The 22,267-nt window shown below is 35.8% G+C and overlaps 2 protein-coding genes across 2 annotated transcripts; one reads left to right on the forward strand and one right to left on the reverse strand.

Annotated features, from left to right (window-relative positions):
* The first annotated feature begins 1,827 nt into the window (after positions 1–1,827).
* Positions 1,828–14,611, forward strand: neto2b (neuropilin (NRP) and tolloid (TLL)-like 2b). The gene is made up of 10 exons (XM_079620423.1): positions 1,828–2,077; positions 3,529–3,585; positions 3,745–3,888; positions 4,501–4,749; positions 4,884–4,931; positions 5,474–5,601; positions 9,113–9,341; positions 9,752–9,865; positions 10,272–10,402; positions 11,729–14,611. The coding sequence occupies exons 1-10, from the start codon at positions 2,068–2,070 to the stop codon at positions 12,242–12,244; spliced, it is 1,626 nt and encodes a 541-aa protein (XP_079476549.1). The 5' UTR covers positions 1,828–2,067; the 3' UTR covers positions 12,245–14,611.
* On the reverse strand, positions 14,330–21,940 carry LOC307002622 (transmembrane protein 116). Its single transcript, XM_079620424.1, has 12 exons — positions 21,731–21,940; positions 21,444–21,487; positions 20,693–20,756; positions 19,922–20,059; positions 19,199–19,306; positions 18,113–18,159; positions 17,899–18,024; positions 17,771–17,816; positions 17,624–17,695; positions 17,234–17,372; positions 17,007–17,077; positions 14,330–15,342 (listed from the first exon to the last, which is right to left on the reverse strand). The coding sequence occupies exons 1-12, from the start codon at positions 21,782–21,784 to the stop codon at positions 15,190–15,192; spliced, it is 1,062 nt and encodes a 353-aa protein (XP_079476550.1). The 5' UTR covers positions 21,785–21,940; the 3' UTR covers positions 14,330–15,189.
* Positions 21,941–22,267: the final 327 nt, after the last annotated feature.

Raw genomic sequence — 22,267 nt, forward strand, 5'->3', positions numbered from 1 at the left:
CAATGTTGTCTTTGTGTTTCAGTTTCTGCCTAGAGAATCATACCCTGCTGTGAATGTAGCAGCTAAAATAATTTAGTTTGCATTAATCTTTTTACATGTTAAGAAAAACATCCCGAAACCACAAGCATACTTCAATGCAATGTTCTCTTAAGTAACAGGTGGACTAGATGTGCATCACATGAATGTGGATACCCATACCTCTATGGTTACATGCTGACTTACCCAGTAAGAGTGGCTTCATTGCCTTATCTAGGCCATTGTAAATGAATGTGGCAGAATCTCTATTCTCAGGTGAGAATCTCATCTCCTCAGTAAGAGATGAAAGGGAGTTTGAACTTCATTTGAATTGCAAATGAGTGCCATCATACATCACTGGCAGCTTAAGTTATTTATGAAAGCCCTTTTTATGTTAGTTGTCAGCAGGCATCGTCTTGTTGGGCCATGAATGGAAAATAACTGTTCTGTGATCATCTAAGCAGTGCATATATTTTAACCGGTCTGGAGCTTCTTTCATGGAGCTTTGATACCCCCCTCCCCAATTTTTGCAGTGCCAAAGTTTACTTTTGAAACTTGTTGCATAGACTGTTAATTGAATATGGGTTTAACATGCACAGGATGAAAATGATCATGCATATTTCAATATACAATTATGGGAAATAATTTGCCAGGTTTGATGGCTGCAAGATTATCTGCAGCTCCCTCGAAAGCCTATAATATTCTGAGCAAAATTCATAAATCTGATCGCTTAGAGTCGCATAATTTATATTTGTACCACAAACAGTGTGGGACAACAAAATTTCAGGACTCTATGAGCAATAATAATAGGGATGCTTGCCAAGATTAAAGGTGATTAAAGCTATAGAATCCTTGACAGTCAATGCATTACGTGATCACACGTAAAGTCCGATATTATTAGAATATCCCTCCTTATAGCAACATGTAATCAGCTTCTGCAACATGCATCATCAGTTCAGTCCCCATACTGCTTATCAGGCGAGCATGGGTGGGACAGACCCCTCCGAGAGACCAGTGTTAAGTCTCAAATCCCTTGTCTTCAACAGCTGTGTGGACCCCATCTGCAATATTATGAATCCTACTATCAAGACTTAGCTTGTGAATATTACTTATAGGTCATGTGGATGCTTCTTTGTAATCTTCCTAGAGCTGTGCTTCTCAATCCTGGTCCTGGAATACTGTACATTTCAGATGCCTTCTAATCTAACATTATTGATTGACAACTTATTGGTTTATTAATAGAGAGTTCAAGACCTGAAATGTGCGTGTCCAGGGAGACCGACAGAATGTGTGGTGTTTTTGAGTTCCCTGGATCAGGATTGAGAACCAAAGTCATCTTTAGGATGACTCAACACTTTAGAACTCAACACAGTTGAGTTAAGACTGCTCTGTGCAGGCTCTGCCGTCTCCAAATTTTGTGCAAAGACGCAATGCTGCACAAAATATTACTAAAATATGGCTCTGACTAACCGAGTGCCTAAAGCAGTTCGGATGCTGCTGGCATTGTCATGACAAGAGTATATTTTATTATTTATAATTTTATTATATATAATCTCATAATTTTATATTTCATTATTTATTTCACGTTTATATTTCTAATATTTAAAACATATTTAAATATCTACAATATAAATACAAAAAATATATATATTAATGTCGCATTATACATAACATAAAACTATGTATTAACACACTGTGTGTAGGTCATGATTAAATTAATTAATATTCATGAGCCAAGCCCCCCCCCCTCTCTTTCCCCCCTCTCTCTCACCCCTCTCTCTCTCTCTCTCTCTCTCTCTCTCTCTCTCTCTCAGTGTCACAATGAAAACTCGCTGTAAGAAGCACAGCGCTCAAGAGTTTCTGCAAACGCCTGGCCGTACACAGTTTAATTTGAGTGCTTTCAATGGATTGTTTCGAATGTATTCTAGGAACGAAATGCTTCTTTATTCATGAAATCTGTTGCCGAACCGTATTGCGTGTCATGTCATTGAATGTCGTTGAAAATGTAGACAGGAAATCTCACGAGAGCAAAAGTGTTCAGTGAAAGTGGAAATGCATGAAGGTGAGTTTGTTGTTGTTGAATGCTACTTTTGCCTGTCTAAATCTGTTAACGTATTTGTGCAAGTGTCAAACATGTTTTTGAGAATTGTAATGTAGGCTACATTTACAATAAAGTAGCCTATTGTGGTATTGCCATAGTACAGTGATGATGTAGCTATGACTATACCGTGGTGCTGAATGATAGGCTATTCAACATATTCATTTGCCTCACAGCATAATGTTTTTTTTCTTCATAATTGTCATAATAACATCTTTGTCTCTCTTCATCTAACTAACTAGCCAAAATCGTCAATTATACTGTGCCATTTAAAACTCAATGCAGCATTTAAACTTAAAATTTCCGTTATAATGGGTTGAAATTTTTACAACGCTTCGTGCTCCAAAATAGTTCAAAGATAGCATTCCAATAGAACCATGGTACTACCATAGTATTTTTGTTAATGGAATTTGAGATGGGTTTCATTCATTCAGGTTATAACATCATGTACAGCTTCTTCTACAAACCCTCAGTGAAAGCACACTTTACAAATGCATGAACAGTATGACATAATTAGTCATTAGTCCCTCAGGTAGTTGTCTGCAAAAAAGATACTGGTGTAGTAGTTGGGTTATTATTCCTATTATGCTGTACGTTGTATGTCCCCATTATACTGTAAATGGCAGTTGTCTGCTACAAATTATAGTTTAGAAATCTGCATATTACTCCATTATTTTGGTGAGAAACATGAGCAAATATTAGCAATTGGTTTATCTCACTGTAAAACTTCCCATCACGTTTCGGTTTTATGAAATTGCTGAAATCGGTTTGATAATATTAGAATTTGAATTCTAACTCTCAACCTCTCATGTCACGAAAATCACATGCAATGACCTAAACACAACCCTGCTTAACATTTGCTACAGTATATTTAAAAACCTTGTGTTGTTAAGCATAATCAATGACATCAAGCTATAGAGCTATGATTGCAAAACGTCCTGGGTTCAAATCCTGGGCAGGTGTCATTTTCTTTTTAATAAACCATGTAAATTGGAAACTGAACCTGTGGATGTACAGTATATCATGAGTTAGGGAGCATGTTGAATTAAAAAAAAAAAACTTAATTAACATGACACAATATAACATCCACCTTTTACACATTATTGCTCAGTAAAGACATTTATAATGTTATACATTATATAACAATAACATTATTGCGGTTTCCACAAAAATATTAATCAGCACAACTGTTTTCAACATGGATAATAATAATAAATGTTTCTTGAGCAGCAAATCAGCATATTAGAATGATTTCTGAAGGATCATGTGACACTGAAGAGTGAACACTGGAGTAATGATGCTGAAAATTCAGCTTTACATCACAGAAATAAATGAGTGACATTTGAAAATATCCTCAAATAGAAAACAGCTATTTTAAAGTGTAACAATTAAGTAAAATAAATGTTTTATTGCAGCCTTGGTTCTGCTTATCCTGATAGAGGAGGGCTTCGCATTGGCACAGAAAACTCAAGGTAAGTTTGAATTACAAACTTGCCTGTTCAGCCACATGTTATATTTCCAGTGTGAGAGAGATTAAAATGAATTAATAAAAAGTAATATCTATTTTGCTTTAATAACCATCATCTTGTGTGTGTGTGTGTGTGTGTGTGTTTGTGTGCGTGTGCTGTTAGCTTTGCCTCAGAATGTGGCTGTTGAGGATAAGAAGCCTGCTCACTGTGGAACTTTGATCCAGAACGCAAATGGAGGATCATTCAGTTCCCCAAACTACCCCAACACCTACCCACCAAACAAGGAGTGTGTGTACATACTGGAGGGTATGAGTCTCACTTCCACAAGCAAAGATACTTATTCTTTCCTATTCATTGTGTTGGTAAAACATATACTGCAACCGTTTTTATTTATTTATTTATTTGATAAAGAAATGAATGCTTTAATTTGATAGAATTTTATTCAGCAAAGACACATTAAATTGATCAAAAGGGACATTTAAAACATTTATAATGTTTCCAAAGATTTCTATTTTAAATAAATAGAAATAAATGATGAATCTAATTATTAAACAATCCTTAAAAAAAGGAATTACATTACTGTTTTTAACATTGATAATAATAAAATCTTCTTGAGCAACAATGATTACTGGAAGATCATGTGACACTGAACACTCGAGTAATGATGCTGAAAATTCAGCTTTGCATCACACTTTAAATTATATTAAAACAGAAAACAGTTATTTTAAATTGTAATAATATTTTACAATATTACTCTTTTTTACTGTATTTCAAATAAATGTAGTATTGGTGAGCATAAGAGACTTCTTCTAAAAACATTAAAAAAATATTACCAGCCCCAAACTTTTGAACAGTAGTGTATGTTTCTCAGTCACAACAGTTACATGTTAGTCCTAACCTTTTTCTTGTCTACATCAGCCCATCCACGGAAGAGAATCCAGCTCGCCTTCGATGACATCTACTACATCGAGCCGTCCTTCGAGTGCCGCTTTGATAACATTGAAATCCGTGATGGGCCGTTTGTTTTCTCTCCGTTGATTAATCGGTTCTGCGGGGCAAAGAGTCCAGGGATTGTCACTTCCTCTGGACGCTTCATGTGGATCAGATTTATTAGTGACGAGGAGCTGGAAGGCATGGGTTTCAGGGTGGAGTATTCGTATACTGCAGGTAAATGCATCTTGTAATTCTTCATGAATTTAGATTTTAGAATCATTTACTCTAATGCCTTTTTGCTCTGCTCCTTTTGTATTAATGTTGTTGCGCTTTTTTAAAAAAAATCCAAAAACCCCACTTGCATCCAGATCCAGAATTTCATCTCCATGTTGGAGGACTCTTGAATCCCATTCCAGGTAAACGGATAACACTTATATATGGATCATGGGCTGGGAGGTGGTTATTCCAGGGGGTTTGTCCCATTTATTGATTTGGATGAAAGCTTCTGCAAACCGACTTCTTATGTAAAATGTGTTTAAGAATCATTACATTTACCATGGCAGTTTATGGTTGGAAATTGTGTAGTTATATTTGTGTTTTTTTGTTCACCCTTTAATGTAAACTGTTTAAATAAACAACTAAACCTGACCTTGCATGTCCTGCAGAAACAGACTTTTTCTTGAAGGTTTTGCTACCTATCAGAATAACACTTTATGCGTTCTCTTTTTTAGTTGCTATGGTTACCGAGCCCAACAAATATAAATGTAAATTCCATCTTTAGTGCATCAGTTATGTAAACTCCTAAATATTTCAGTGCCCCAGAATTTATTAGTATTACCTTTCCCAGCTGCTGTCTGCAGACTCTCAGGCTTCTTTCTCAAGCTATAATGTTATAATATTTGAGTGCTATAATGTTAAGTTAATTGTCTTTATCTTTACTGTTGTCTCTTCCCCTCAGACTGTCAGTTTGAAATGTCAGGATCAGATGGTATAATCAGATCTAGTCAAGTTGACGAGGAAAACAAGGTGAAATCAGGGGAAGCATTGGATTGTATTTGGACCATACGAGCTCCACCGATGTCTAAGGTTAGTAATGCAGCCCTAGGTAAACATCTGTTCCTCTCACATTGATTAGTAAGGGATCATGTACAGTCACTGAGATCAAGTAGTTGGTTTTGCATCACCATGGAGGGGGTTAATTTTATGATAATGTACTGTATGCTATCCAGCTTCTTACACAACTTTTTACCAAATAAATAAATAAATGGAGATTAAATACTGAAATGATTTTATTTTGTGAGAGTATAGAGACCATGCAACTAGTACAGCTAGGAAATAGGTTGCCTGCAAAAATGAGCAATTATGTAGTTCAACGTCTTTATATAAAATAGTTTCCACATAATTAGATTGAGCATTATATTAAAACTTTATATGCCAGCGCTCTACACTTACATTTATTATTTAAGTACTTGTGCTCCCTAATTAAAAAATAAAAAATACAGGGGAATATTTGCCTCTTTAAATTTATTTCCAGGGATATTTTTTTAACCTTTGTAGGAGGCATGTTCTTCTAACCTTATCAAATGTCCTTTTATGTTAAATTCTTCAATTTATATTTATTTCAATTTAAAATGTAAAGTTTTGAATATAGAAATATTGAATGATTAAAATAATTGAAATGGTACTTTAAAAATGAAACTAAAACCACCAGTAGGTGGCAACCGGTCACTGTCTTTGTTACTGAATCATTCATTCAATAGATTCATTCGAAACAGCTGATTCTTTCAGGAGCAAAGCAAGTGACTGTCTTTGGCTGTGTCCCAGTTCAAATTCTGCATCCTTCAAAGGACTCTGACTTCAAAGACCACGCCTTCGAGGGCGCGAAGGTCGGACTGATTGAACGTTGTTAAATGAGACGGTCTAGCCTACGGAGGACTGTTATTGTCGCCTAGCAACTGTGACAGCTGCTGTTGATGAAAGTAACGTACTGGACTTTTTATATTTATACTAGTTATATCAAACTGTGTGAAAAAATGACAGGGTTCACAACCTGTCTAAATATGCTCACCTAAATATGCTCATAAACTATATAAAATCGCATCTTGGTAAATTACGTCAACATTTGAACTGCTTTATTTATATACTATATAAACACTATATTGCCAAAAGTTTTGGGACGTCTGCCTTTACATGCACATGGACTTTAATGACCTCCCTTACTTAAAGCGGCGCTATCCAGTTTTGGAAATTTCGTCGCTGTATTCTCACTTTTTGCTCGCAGGTTTCTCTATAGAGTTTCCCCTACAGCTTTGGAATATTTAGATATTTAAAAACACTGTCGTAAAAACTCGTTGGCGACTCGCCCCCCTCCCATCTTCTCCCACTGGACATGTACATTTGTTTACAAAGAAGCCGGCAAACACACGGAGCCATGTCCACTGAGGTACACAGAAGGCTAGCATATAAATGTTGATATAGTGTACATTTGTATGTTTTTATCAAACGTAATCCTTAACGTTTTTTTTATCTTAGCCTTTCTCAATTATAGACTTAAATTAGGCAGAATCAAAACAAAACTAGCTAGCCAGATCCTGGATGGGGGCGTGTTTGTGTGCAGTGCTATAAAGCAATGTGTTGCATCGCGAGACCTGATATCATGCAATACTTCCTAACGCTGATGCCGGTGGGCTGCCGGCCCAAAGTTGCAAGGGTGTTTTTTTTGCTCATTGGCACCAGGGGGAAGCAAGACGGCCACCATTCAACCCGAAAAAAGTAATATAACCATTCCAATGACTCCGAAGCTGTTCAGTTAAGGTAAATTAAGCTAAAAAAAACTTGCATAGTTCCCCTTTAATCCATAGGGTTTAATATGGAGTTGGCCCTCCCTTTGCAGCTATAACAGCTTCAACTCTTCTGGAAAAGGTTTTCCACAAGGTTTAGAAGTGTGTTTATGGGAATTTTGACCATTCTTCTAGAAGTGCATTTGTGAGGTCAGGCACTGATGTTGGACGAGAAGGCCTGGCTCGCAGTCTTCGCTCTAATTCATCCCAAACGTGTTCTATCGGGATGAGGTCAGGACTCTGTGCAGGCCAGTCAAGTTCTTCCACACCAAACTCATCCATGTCTTTATGGACTTTGCTTTGTGCACTGGTGCGCAGTCATGTTGGAACAGGAAGGGGCCATCCCCAAACTGTTCCCACAAAGTTGGGTGCATGAAATTGTCCGAAATGTCTGGTATGCTGAAGCATAAAGAGTTAAGAGACCTTTCACTGAAACTAAGGGGCCAAACCCAACCCCTGAAAAACAACCCTGCACTATATTCCCCCCTCCACCAAACTTTAGCACAATGCAGTCAGGCAAGTACCGTTCTCCTGGTAACCGCCAAACCCAGACTCGTTCATCAGATTGCTAGACAGAATCGTGATTCGTCACTCCAGAGAACACGTCTCCACTGCTTTAGAGCGGTTTACTTTACACCACTTCATCTGTCGCTTTGCATTGCACTTGGTGCTGAAGGCTTGGATGCAGCGGCTCGACCATGGAAACCCATTCCTTGAAGCTCTCTATGCACGGGTCTTTAGCTAATCTGACGAGAAGTTTGGAAGTATGTAGCTACAACTGTGGCCATGGAAGTGATTGGAACTCCTGAATTGAATGATTTGGAGGGGTGTCCCAATACTCTTGGTAATATATCTATCTATCTATCTATATATATATATGTATATATTACATTTTTATCATTAGATAGTAGATCCATTAGATTATTTGAGTAAGTAGAACCCAATCCTTACATTTAAAAGTGTACTTCAGCAATTTCTTTAAAAAAAATCCTGTCATCACTGGCGCACAATGAATTCTGTGGTATGTGAGGCCACGAAGCGTCCATCTGTTTTATCCTTCATTTCATAAGAAACGAAGGACGCATTTGAAGGAGCCTTCTAATTGGGAGAGCCTTCGTTGCGCCTTGGTGACGAATGCAGCCTCTGAATTGAGACACAGCATTTGTGAATCACTGAATCTTTCACTCACCCGATTCAAACAGATTCATTCATCAACAAAACATCGCTGTGTGTTTTCTCGGAAATGCGCAGCGGCTCAGCTGTGACTTTGTTTGGAACTATTTTTGTTGATGAAATAGAGCAAAACCAGACAATATTTTGCCTAAAATGTAAGTCACTTAATATTAACTACTTGGTTATTCATCAATATCACAAATCAATATCACAAATCACAATAAGATAAATCAACATCACATTTGCAACCGTGCTGATATCTTGCATGTTAACCTGCTGCACCTCTGTGTAGTTCCTCGCACAAAACTCTCTCGCACTTGGTGTGTTGACTGAAGGCATTTAAAGCAGCCAATCACAGTGTGAAACTGAACTGTTGTGCAGTTTGGATGCATTTTGGCAGTTGTAGTTTTAATTCGTATTTGATTATACACTTGTTGTGCATTAGCTTTGATAGGGTAATTCGCACCAGTGCAACCAAATATTTTCACTGTCGCATGCTGTCATCTTGTTCGCACTGTAGAGGCCATTACCATTACATACAGTAGCATTACCTTTCTCTGTTTGTGTCTCTATTTCACTCACAGATCTATCTCCGCTTTCTGGAGTATCAGCTGGAGAACTCAAATGAGTGTAAGAAAAACTTTGTTGCGATATATGAAGGCAGTAATGCCATTGAAGATCTAAAGGCCAAGTTCTGCAGCACTGTTGCCAATGACGTCACACTTGACAATCCCGTGGGTGTTGTTCGAATGTGGGCCGACGAGAACAGCAAACTGAGTCGGTTCCGTATGCTCTTTACGGTCTTCACTGAACGTAAGCATTCACGAACCTTTTTACTTTCTGCAATTTTATTACATTTATAGTTCACCAAAAAAAAGGAAAATTCTGTCATTACTTACCCTCATGTCGTTCTATACACATATGCTGTTATTTTTCCATTGAATGCAAAAGGAGATTTTGGTTTTTAATCTAATTTTCCAACTTTTTGGGTGGAATTTTCCTTTATCTTCAATCCTTTGTCTAGGAATACATTATAACTTTAAAAAGCACACAAAAACCACCTTTAACTAAACAAAATCTATATTGTGCTTCAGTAGTTTTGCATGACACATTAACTAACCAATGCTACTAGATTTCAAACATGTGGTGTAAGAGGTCCACCATGTGGACATTATGGGCATTGCATGTTTGTCTTTCATCTCATTAAAAACTCTGTCTTGCAGCTCCGTGTTCGGCCAACGCATATTTCTGTCACAGCAACATGTGCATCAACAATACTCTGGTCTGTAATGGTGTTCAGAACTGTGTGTTTCCCTGGGATGAGAACAATTGCAAAGGTAAAAATGTGCTTTCACATGACCGTTTTTCACTAGTGTCGCAAAAGCTTTCTTAAGAATTTTGCAAGCAAATCAATGTTTTTGTCGATATCTTTCACAGACATAGATTCCCTCCTTCAGGGGTTTGACCTCAATGAACTGATGTCCACTAAATTAATGTTGAGTATAAAGCACATAATATTTATGCATACTGAATTAGTCTATGAAGGATTGGACGTCATGGGTTCAATGGCTATTATGAAGTGCAGAAAATGCCATGAGCTCTGGTTATGTAAAGCATTAATAAGGATTGATGAATTCAGTTTTATTGTCATTGTTCTGATTTAGGTGGAAATATGAATTTTTCCTCACTCATGACTCTGTCCTCTTCTGCTTTCTTTTGTCTTTGTTGTCCCGTCTCTCTCAGAAAAGAAGTCTAAAAGTTTTTTCCAGCATATGAGTAAAACTCATTGCACTGTGATTGGAGTGTCCACTGGTGTTGTTTTTCTTCTACTCATCATATCTGTATTTATACAGATGAAGCAGCCGAGAAAGAAGGTGACTTAATATTGAGAAATCACCATTTAGAATGACAAATTACCAGCCTCCTAGGTGTCTGAAATGCACTTTAAAGTTATATACATTTTCAACATGAAAAATGTTCTTAAAAATGTTTTATTCATCAGCCTCTTAAATACATAAGCCGTTTGTATGTTTATTTCCCTGAAAAAAGTAAACACTGTGGCGCTATCTAAACATTACTAGTGCTTTTGTTTATTTCAGCTTCAGCAACACTGCAATATTGACTCAGCCAATGGTGTGACTTTGGGTCTGTTTGTATGACCAATAGCAAGGGTTGATTTATGGAAAACCTTTGTTTTTGCAGTTTTAAAGGAATTCACACTAGTTTGGCAAATGAATTCACTAGTTTGGCAAATGAATTCAACATAATAATATAATTATAATATATTATAATAATATAACGTTTTTAATACATGTTCTTGGTCTAATTGTTAATGATACACCGTGAATATTATTCCAAAGGAAAAAAATATATATATTTTCAGAAACTTTAATCTAAAGAACATCATCCATACGGTTGTGGCTTCCATTATTAAAAATATACAAGATAATGGATGTAAAATGATTATTGTGCCAAATTCCATTTTGCAATGATGTTCTGATATAAAGATATAAATATATACACGCACACATATTTACTTTAAATGAATTATCACCTTTATAATTTGGGTTTTTAGTTTAACAAGCTTTTCGTTTAAGTTTAATAAATCTATGATGAAGTCAATAAATAATTGTGGTAGATATTCGTGATCTCAATATTGACCTATGATTATAATTCTTGTCAAAACTAAGCAGCTCGATCTAACAGCATGGATAAAAACCCAGTAATTAAAATGTATTAATTATTTAATTATTATTCAAATGTGTATTAATTATTATTAATAATAATATAATCATGAATTATTATTAATGATTTGATTAAATGAAAGAATAATAAAACTCACGGAAATTTACTCGACTGATATATTGAATGCACAAACGCAGTCATATTGTGTGGTCATTGAGCTTTTTTTTTCTTTCTTTTTTACCAAATTGTAATTCTCCACCTCTGAAACAACTTTCCTTTTTAGATGATGTCACAAATCCCTCTTAAAATCAAAATGATATCCCTCTCTACATTTTTATTTTCTCATTGAAAATCCTTTTCACTCAGAAATCCATAAAATGACTAAAGTAGAATAGTTTGTGAAACGGCATTTTACACAGATGTTACGCATTAAAACCCTAGTATTTATTTATTTATGGGTGCATGGACGTTTAACTTGCAACAGCATGTGGCTAATATGTATTTATCTCCTGCAGGTTTTGAGCCGTAAAGGTTTATTCAGCACTGCAGAGATGCAGGAGGTGCTGGAGCCGCCTCAGTATGAGCTGTTCTCCATGCGGGAAGCTGAGCTGCCGGACGAGCTGTCGGAGGAGCTGGAGGGTCTGCAGAAACTCCGCCGGAACTCCAGCATGTCCCGCTGCGTCCACGAGCATCACTGTGGAGCTCAGAGCAACGCTGCCTCCATTGTTATGGGAACCAGAGCGCATCATCTCTCGCAGGGCTCTGAGGAGCTGAGTACGGTTGTCGGGGCCAGAGGCTGGGGCAGTTTCCATGGACGCAGGAGCAGCTCGCGCTCGCACCCTTTCACGCACGACCCGCACTCGCACGCTTACAGCGCACAGAGTCTGCACGAGGCACTTGAAGACGAAGATCTCGGGCTGGAGGGACGTGTGATGGAAGAAATCGGCTACAATGATGTTTTCGCCCGTGGACGCAATGTCGTGATGGTACGTAACCCTGTCCAGCAGCGTTCTCTCTCTATGGACTTCTGAGTGGAGGGTCAGAATCAGCTGACACTTTTTACATCCTGTTTAAAAATACAATAATATAATTCATACAGGGGCGGAGCTAGGGGGCCGTGGCCACCATTGACCGAAGCTTGTCTTTTCTGTCTTCTTTATCTTGACCAGAATTTAGTTTATTTAGACGTAGAACCGTCTCTTTACGACTCCAACACACGGGAGACTTTTCCAGACGCAAATTATACAAAAGCGATAAACAACAACATGGGTGCTGGGGAAACTCAGCCCCTCCGGTGAACAGTAGATATACAAGATCGCTGAACAGCTGGGTAAATACAACTTGGTTAAACGTGGAGAAGATTAAAGCAGCGTCAAAACTTAAAAAAAATTGTACTCTGTGTGCGGGCCATATTCCGAGATCTGAGCCTTCCCCTCTAAATACACAATCTCTTACTCTCTCTCTGATTATTTTTAAGTGTGAACTCGTGAATTGTATTCAGTAGTGTTGTAGGCACTAAAACTGTCCAGGGCTGCGTTTCTCAAATGCATTGTGATATTGGTTGCAATGGTTCAATGATCTACTTAGGCCTACAATGCTTTTGGGAGACGTAGCCCAGTAATTTTTTTTATGCTTGAATAATGAACATTTCTGTGCCACCCCAGACTGGTTGATGGCCCCTGCCTGGCCACACCAATGAAAATATCTTGTCTCCGCCACTGAATACATAGCTGTAAATGTTCACATTTCCCCACACCTTCTTTTATTATTTAAGTTTTTTTTTTTGGTTGTAGTCTTATGTGTGAACTTTGCCGTTCCTATAATTTATTTCAAGCCAAGTGGAGTAGTTTTTATTGGTGTTATTCTCATTCCTCAATTCTAAATTGTAGGCAGGGCAGGTTTCTACCACATGTTTAAATATTTATTACTGCCCCTTTGCATTAGTTTTTGCTTGCTGAACAATTGTCTAATGATTCATTCATTATTTATCCCCATTTTGGATATCATTTTGACAAACAGATCATGTCTTTGTGTCACCTGCATCACACATGAGCCAGTTTTCTATTTGAATATATTTTAAATTTTAATTTATTCCTGTGATGCAAAGCTGAATTTTCAACATCATTACTCCAGTCTTCAGTGTCACATGATCCTTCACAAATCATTCTAATATGCTGATCTGATGCTCCAGAAACATTTACTGTAGAATAGAATAGTACAGTATGTGGTTCCGAATTCAACACATGATAAGCTGGTTCAGGTGTGTTTAATAGCCGAAAACTGGCCCTCCAGGATTGGACACCCATTTTAACAGCACGTCATGGAGAGAGAAGGGTTCAGCATAGTTAATGGGTCTGTTGGAGTGAAGATACCATAGTTTTATGGGCGAAATTGTCATACTTTCAGAAACATGCCTAAAATTTCAACGTTATTTCTCCGGGGTTTTTTTGTTTTCTTTTTTTCTTTTTAGTATGAGGTATTTCACATATACAACAGCCCTTAGGCAGTTTCATATTATAAAAAATCCTTTTTTATAATAAAAGAAACATATAGTAAATATGTAACTAGATGACTACGTTAGATAATAGAGATCTATGTATCAAATTTCCCCAATTACCTTTTTCTGCAAATACTTTTTCTTTCTTTTCCCCCAAGTGCACGTGGAAACGGCCACATATATGGGTTTGTCTGACTCACTGTGCAGCCGAATGACTTTTATGGTCATATTATGACTGTAGACATAATTAACCTGCCCTGTATATCTAACGGTCTAAATTGTCATGCCCCTTTTCCCCTCCACTGATTTCACAATTTTTTTTATTTTATTTTTTTTCTGTGTTCTTCGATTTTGTACATGTAATTTTATTCTGATCCTTATCTTGTCCTTGTTTCTTCTTGACCATTTTGGTTAGCCTCCATGGTTTGTCAATATCATAGTCATGTCACATGTCCTAGATTGTCATGTGGAGTTTTTATATTTTAAATACAGTAAATCTACTTTTGTTTTCTTCATATTTTATTAAGACATACTTTGGTTCTCAAAGTATCTTTCCATTAATTAATTTATTCATCAAACAAAATAAAGAAAACCAGAAAAAAGACAATGGTGCAAAACTATGCTTAAATTAATTTTTATTCTGGAATAAATTAAGTATCCCATAAAGCAATGTGAAATAATCTACTGAAAATAATTTTCATGTGGCAAAAATAAATAACATTTTTACTTCCAGAACTCAACTGCTGTGCTCTGTATCTACAACCATACACGTTTTCCATTCACCTAGATAGCAAGAGGGCATTTTTATGAATTCAACCTTAATTATGTAATATGCATGATCATACTTACTTATCACATTTATATTCCCTTCTGAGACTGCAATAAACACAAAGGCTAACTGGAATTTTGATTCTATTCTTTTAGTTTTGGATAGCCGGTGGTTTAAGGTTGCACACAAAGAAAAGTGCATGCTGTGAACTCACCATGTGACATAATCATGACCCTTCTGTTCAGTACATATTTGACTGTTCTGTACTAAAAAACTTTATGGGATCACACTTTATGAGACAGAATGTTTTTTGTTTTTTTACAACCATGGCGTACGTTGTTTTGTCATTGTTAGGTAAGGGATAAACTAGAAAAAACTTTCAGTCAAGAACTAGAAGTATCAGTACATGGCAGACATTTATTAAACAAAACTGCAGTTCAGCTTCTGATATATCAGAAATACACTTTCCATATAATTGCGCGTTTGTTTGTTTGAAAATAATCAAATAATAATTTGTCTTTTTCAAGCTCAGCTATTATTTTATACATTTCAAGTATGGTTTAACAAGTACTGTTATGCAGACAGTAGTACAATTGCCCATCAACAGGTATCACAAATATATGTATAAAAATAAATAGAAAACATTTAAACAAATATTTGTACTCCTATCTGGATACACACAAACATTTACACGATTTCATACTGTGATTTCATGATGGCTCATTTAATGATTGTTCAAAGAAGGCTCTGTTTGAATAGGCCATGAGAGGCAGACGTTCCCCCAGCACAGCATCTCTGAAATTGCGTCGTCTCCACGCATACACAATACTGTTCAGAAAACCCTGGAGTGACACTGACAGCGCCTGTACAACAACACATGGGAGATAATATACCACACGATTAAAAGGTGTGTAAAAGGTTTTTACCTCTCAAACAACGACAAAACCTAGACATATATACTTCTAACCAGGGCCGTCGCTAACGGGGCGAAAGGCATGATGTTTCTAGTTTTCAACCGTGTCGATGGCAATATTGAGGTGTTCTGTGTTATTTCGACTTTACAGAATAAAAATGAGATTGTTCTCCTCACAAATTTTCACTGTTTCTTGTTTTTCACTGGCATGTCTCTTAGGTGTTGAGGACTTGTGCATCTTTGAGCCTCCATTCAGTAACAGTAAAATACTTAAGTATTGCTAAAAACAGATACTCTAGACTTATACATTTTTGCTGTAAGGTATCTGTACTTAAGTTAAAGTTTTTTCAGGTACTCTTTACTCATTGATTCAGAATATATTTTGTGTATGTAAAAGTAAGTATGATTGTGAGTTTGATTGATTTTAAACAACAGTTTAGTAAACAAGATGTTAATATTGAGTAACTTAGGCCTACTGTACATTTTAGACACAATATTACTATTAATTTGACTGTTTTTGCTTCGTAAATGCGAACGTTATGCGTGTCCGAGCAACATGCATTCCTGAATGAATCATCGTTTGAAAATGAATCGGTTAGGTAAATGATTCAATGAGTCACTCATACAGTAATTCACTTGTTTCGTTCCTAAATTAATTATAATGCTTTGAATTAATTGGTTAAGTGAATGATTCAATGAGTCACTCATACAATCAGTCACTTGTTTCATTCAAGAATTAAGGCTAGTTAACACCAATGATGATAACTATAATGATGACGATAAACATATAGTTATAAAAAGCATTCTACTTCACACCACAACTCTAACGATAACAGCACAGAGAAACAATACTGTTGGAATCACCTTCAAAATGATTTTTTTCCCAGCTGTTGAATGATAAAAACTTCCAATCATAAAGACAGCCAATCATAATCTATTCCGTTTTAAAGAGCTTTAGCATTTAAAGCAGCAGACGACAAACCTAATAAACAGGGTTATCGTTAGTTAGTGACGCTAATATAGTTATCGTTATTGTTATCTTTATAGTTATCGTTCTTGCTGTGAACGGACTTTTAATCAGCATTTTTGAATGAATCAGTAAAGTGATCGATTTAATCACTCACTCATGCCGACCATATTTAAATTCGGAACTGCATTGAATGAATGAATTGCATACTACTCTTACTATTTTTACCATTATCTTTATGTCAGAAATGGTAGAGTAGCAAGTACGTGGTTCCAAATTCATCAAGTCACTTTTGTTCCTGAATGAAGTAGCGATTTTTATCTCAGTGCTTCCCAACCCTGTTTTAACATTGTTTTGTTATGGTTGAGTTCAATGACTCACTCATTCATTCAGTCACTTGTTCTGTTCCTGAATGAATCAGTGTTTTTGAACAAATTGGTTGAGTGAATGAATCAAACTATTCATTGATAAAGACAGTCACTTGTCGCCACCTACTGACGTAACATTGCACCATGCAGAAAGAGTCAAAAATCCCTGCTAATGCACAATGTGTTACTTTTTACTAATGCATAATCCTACACACACACACACACACACACACACACACACGCACGTACACACATTCTAGTTTAGAAAATGTGTTTTACCTGTATGACATAGAGGGGGAAGAGATGTTTACTCTGAGATTGTGCGAAGGACAGACAGATGAGAACCAGAGCTGAAAAAATGAATCAAAATATAATTTTGTTTAAAGTGACAAATACAACATTCATATTTAGAGAAATATATATAGAAATTATTGCATATGTGTAGCATTTGAGAATACGTGTGTGTGTGTGTGTGTGTGTGTGTGTGTGTGTGTTATTGTACTGACCTGGTGTCCAGCAGAAAATGATAACAAGGATCATGTACCGAGCCGAGGACCAAATCCCACCTGGATGTCTCTGTGACATTGTGAGCATGCTTGTGTTCTCATAATGCCTATAACAGCTTTGTAACCTACAGTACACCATCTACAGGACAACAGACACATGTTACAGGAGATTGTTTATGTAAAACACCTACAGTGACCCCAAAAGTATCTGGACACTTGTCATTGCATTAGATAATAAAATATCAAATTATTTATTTATTTTGAAGAGACTTTTCAAGCAAAGCATGACATATTGAGTCCACTATTAATTTTCAGGGTAAGTGACGAAATTGACGAAAAATTTCAAATGATGTGATTTGTGAGCAGTATTATTCATAAACGTGTACCCACTGTGCAGCTGATGATGACGATCAACACAATGCTGAGAGTGAAAACATGAATGAACTCGGCATGAAACGAATCCTGTTGGACAAAAGACAGCGTGATGGAACAGCTCCAGAGATTATTTCGATTTAAACTTGTCAATATATTTCTTACCACTGTTGTGCAGGAGTCTTTTGTGAGATGAAGGAAGAGAATGCAGCTGTAAGAAGAAACAGACATGAATTTAGGTCAATTATTCGCTTATGTGCACGTTACACAAGCTTAGAGAAACTCATGCTCACCTGCCGCAGAACCTGGCGGAGGACCCTCTGCTGACGTGTGTCGTTGATTTATTTGCTGGCACGAGAGTAGCTTCCATAACTCTGAAGGTATTAATATAGACGAGGTATCCAATTATTGGTACAAGCCTATAGAAATTACATGTAGTAAGCATATTTACATTTTAACATAAATCATATTTGAATGCATTTAAGAAAACTAAATGGAACTACTCACCATGCAATTACATAGACAAGACAAATCCTCCTCCTCCTGCGTGATAACTGACAATGAATACATAAAAAATTAGCACAATACAATTAAATATATATATTATACTGTATATATTTATTTATAAGGATGAATCAATAACTACTATTTTGATTCATAAACAATAATAAAAAAATGGGTAACTTAAAAATGTCTACATTCTGTTTTCACTTTAATTTTAGTATAATAATAATAACTGCAATAAAATATTTAAAAATAATACTTATTTTATTTCAGCTATGTTGCCAAGGTGAAATGTATCATGTTCATTCAGCTCACCTAAAATAACTAAAAATAAAAATGAATAAAAACTATATAGACATGTTAAAAAACTATTAAAAATTACAAAAACACAACAAAATGACTGAAACTTGAAAATTAAACATTTTAAAATAAAATCTAATTAAAAATATTAATAAAAAATATAATAGTAAAACTATTTTGTTTCATTTTGATGATTTTTGTTGAGTGTTTTTGCCATTTTTATTATGTGTATATAGTTTTAATATTTGTATTTATTAGTTTTAGTTTATTTAGTTTGGGTTATACTTCAAGTTAAACTAAACGAAAATGAGAATTATGCCTTTGCAACTAGCTGAAATAAAATAAGTAAACTTTTTTATATTTTATTTCAGTTAACGTTTATTTTATTTTAAGTAACACATTTTTAATATGGTTTTAGTTTTAGTTAAAGACAGTAACAAACTGATATAAATGAACAGGATTTGAGTTAAAATATGATTTATTATGACTGAACTACACAAGGTTACAACAAATATTATTTTAGTGTTGGGTACTTTTAAGAAATGTACTCTACAGAGATAATTATATGTGACTATATAAAGAGAATACGTTAGGAATGTGGCACAGCCTGCCCGGTCTCAGACTCAGACATTCAAAGCTGCTGTCATGTAAGGTAATATCAGTGACATTGATGTAATTTACAGTGACAGTGAAAGCGACTGTGTGTGTGTGTGTGTGTGTGTGTGTGTGTGTGTGTGTGTGTGTGTGTGTGTGTGTGTGTGTGTGTGTGTGTGTGTGTAGCAACCTCACCTGGATTTCAAATGCTTCTTGCTCTGCTTTTTCTCTCCATCCTTGAAACGCAAGTGCTGACTCACAGGCATAAACAATGACAAGCAGAAATGAGACGCAGTAGAAGGCCTAGGAAGAGACAGAGAGTTAATGCTTAAACAACTGAAGTTCATCACACACATCTGACAAAATTTATGTTTGATATTTCAATTTAAGGGTGTATGCCGCAATACTTCTAATTATTTTGGGGGGAAATGAAATGTGTATTTTAAGCAGTATTTAAATATATATGTATAAAATATGTATATATATAAAATAAACTCAAGTTTTTACTCGTCCACTGTGTCAACTCGGTGTCAAATGAGGGTTTTACAGGACAGTGCATGACTCAGGGGTTCTACATTTGCAAAGATGAGACTCTTCAATTGCTTTATAACAAGACACAATAATGCTGGAAATCTACAAAGCACTGAATGAACATCTGCTACCTGTGTAACTCGACACCAAGATCTCATTGTTACCAAGATGTTCATTTCTCAGCTGTTCAAGGAAGTTGTTGCATAACAAGGACATTATTCAGTAAATGCACTGTGTCGTGCATACACACACAAACACTACAAACTGTTATTTAGATGTGCACTTAGTATTAGTATCCCGGTTGGAGAAACAAATACTTTCAGACTTTTATTAGACTTCAATTGTTTTAACAGCTACACATGACATGTTTCTGTATAAGTTTCTTACCAGAGACAAAGGCAATCCGTTGTTGCAGAGCTTTTCACTGAGTGGCCACATTTCATAAGGCAAATTAATGATGGCAGTGCACATCAAAACAAGCGACGCCAGGAAATCTGCCAGTGCCAGCTGAAGAAGAGGCTTAACCTGTAATACAAGATCAATGATAAATGATAAGGATCCATGAAGAAACTTTAACAACCATGGGACATTTCCTTTCCACAAAAGGTTCTTTAAAGTGGAAAAAAAGGTTCTTTAGATTTTCAAATTCAAAGTTTATTTGTCACATACCAGTTATAGGAGATACAACGAGCAGTGAAATGTAAGTCTGGCATTCTTATAGACTGTGCAGTAAAAAAATTAAACTTATAAGAGTGAATGTGATGAAGTATTAAAGAGAACATGCTGTATATTTGCAAACGGAGAGGCCCAATTTAAGCAGACTGCTGAAGAAATATTTTTACAAATGTACTTGTAATGATAACAAAAGAGTTATCTAAAGCGTGTTATGATAAAGAGATATGTATGCAATGATGTAATCAGAGGGCTTAGTTTTCATTCCGCACACTGGCACACTTCTAGCCAATATTGACCCTCACTGTAGACTTTAGCAGCAAGACTTTTGTGATTCAGCTGGGGAATGCAGATCCATCAAATCCATCGTTTCATTCCATTTGTCAATTGAACAATTCTGAATTAAAAATCTGCCCGTTTAGAAGCTGGTTTAATCAGATCTGTTCACGCATGATGAAATGAAATTCCACATTCACATTGACTAACCTGTTCATTGAGATGCCTTCTCTTTATAATGGACACCACCACCACCGAACAACTACCTATCAGACTGCAACAGACAAAAGGTCATTCAAGTTAAGAATTCTACTTTGTGATTTTAAAAAAGCAACTTCTGTCCCTGTCGCTCCATATTTCTACCCGATTTAACCCTTAGAATGAGTTAGTCCATGTAAACTGTATTTAGATAATAATCAAATAAAATACTTAAGATGTTACCACATTAACTAACATTTTGTTAGTTTGTATTATTATTTGTTAATAAAAAATAATAAAAAAAACATGGTTTCTGTGGTTGGTCACAAAGCTGTATTGAGGTACTGTAACACACACGAGATATTGCCATAAACAACATAAAATTAAGTAAAAATTTTGCATAATTAATAACAATAAGACAAAACTCACTTTCAAAGTAAAATCTAAACAAAAAGTGATTTTATAATACAGTAAATATGCGTGTTTCATACGTTGACTCAGTTTGTCTTAGCAAATTATAACTTACTATAATAAATAATTACTTCTAAAAAACATGTGTATGTGTAGCCTATTAAATGTTACTACCTCTATAAAAATGCATAACTCCAGATGCGAGTAATGGGTTCTCTTTGATGGAAAAACGCACATACTTAATTGTAATGCATTATATGTATTATTCATTAAAAGCAATAGATCGTAAGCGCTTAACATTTCTCATTTCCTTGGAATCACATGTCAGTCGAATCAACTTTTTATTTCTCACCTTAAACTCAAGGTCGAAACGTAGATCCAAGACAAAGCAGTAATCTGTGCGTGCAATTAAGACGAAACAAAGAATATGAATATGTTATAATAGGCTATATTTTTAATAATAAATTAGCATAATCAAATCGAAAGTTTAACAGTCATCAAATCAATGTAACCAACTGTCTGTTTTTTGGTTTAAATATTTTAAAGCAAATTGTATAGTGGTAAATAATGGTAAATAATGACATGCTTGGTTTTTTCACATTAAATTGTTTTCTCGTAGACTCAACTGTGATTAATTACCTTTTCTTCTTCATCTGATAATCCACCGCTTGACTTCATGATAAAGAGATTCATTCCGTGAACTACATGCCAGCTCGTTGTTGTTCTGTGTGTAGTCTACTGTCATGTACATGTACAGTACAGCCGCTGTCTGTCTGACTGTCTGACTGCCTCCGCCGTCTCACCTGGACGTTGAACCTCTGATCATGTGACATCTACAGTCTCACCTGTAGCTACTGTCGCGGCTGCGCTCCTCTCAATGCTTTCATACCTATGTTTTTACGGGTAAAACCTCATGTGTTTTACATTACAGAGATTGTGCCACTGGTAGGTGTTGTGTGGTCTGTGCTCCTTAAATGATTAGATATATGATACATCAAACAACTTTTAACATCTTTGGAAAAACACTTTCAAATGGCTAATATAGGGCTACGCATTAATAATGCAGAGGCTATATGTGTGTTGATCTAATAATCTGTAAATGCGTTTCTGTTGTGTTTGTGTTCTGTTCTGTATCTTACTCGGACCGTTACCACTAAAATTAGCACGCAGTGACCT

Source organism: Phoxinus phoxinus (genome assembly GCF_949152265.1).
Source record: "Phoxinus phoxinus genome assembly, chromosome: 8".
Classification (NCBI taxonomy): domain Eukaryota; kingdom Metazoa; phylum Chordata; class Actinopteri; order Cypriniformes; family Leuciscidae; genus Phoxinus; species Phoxinus phoxinus.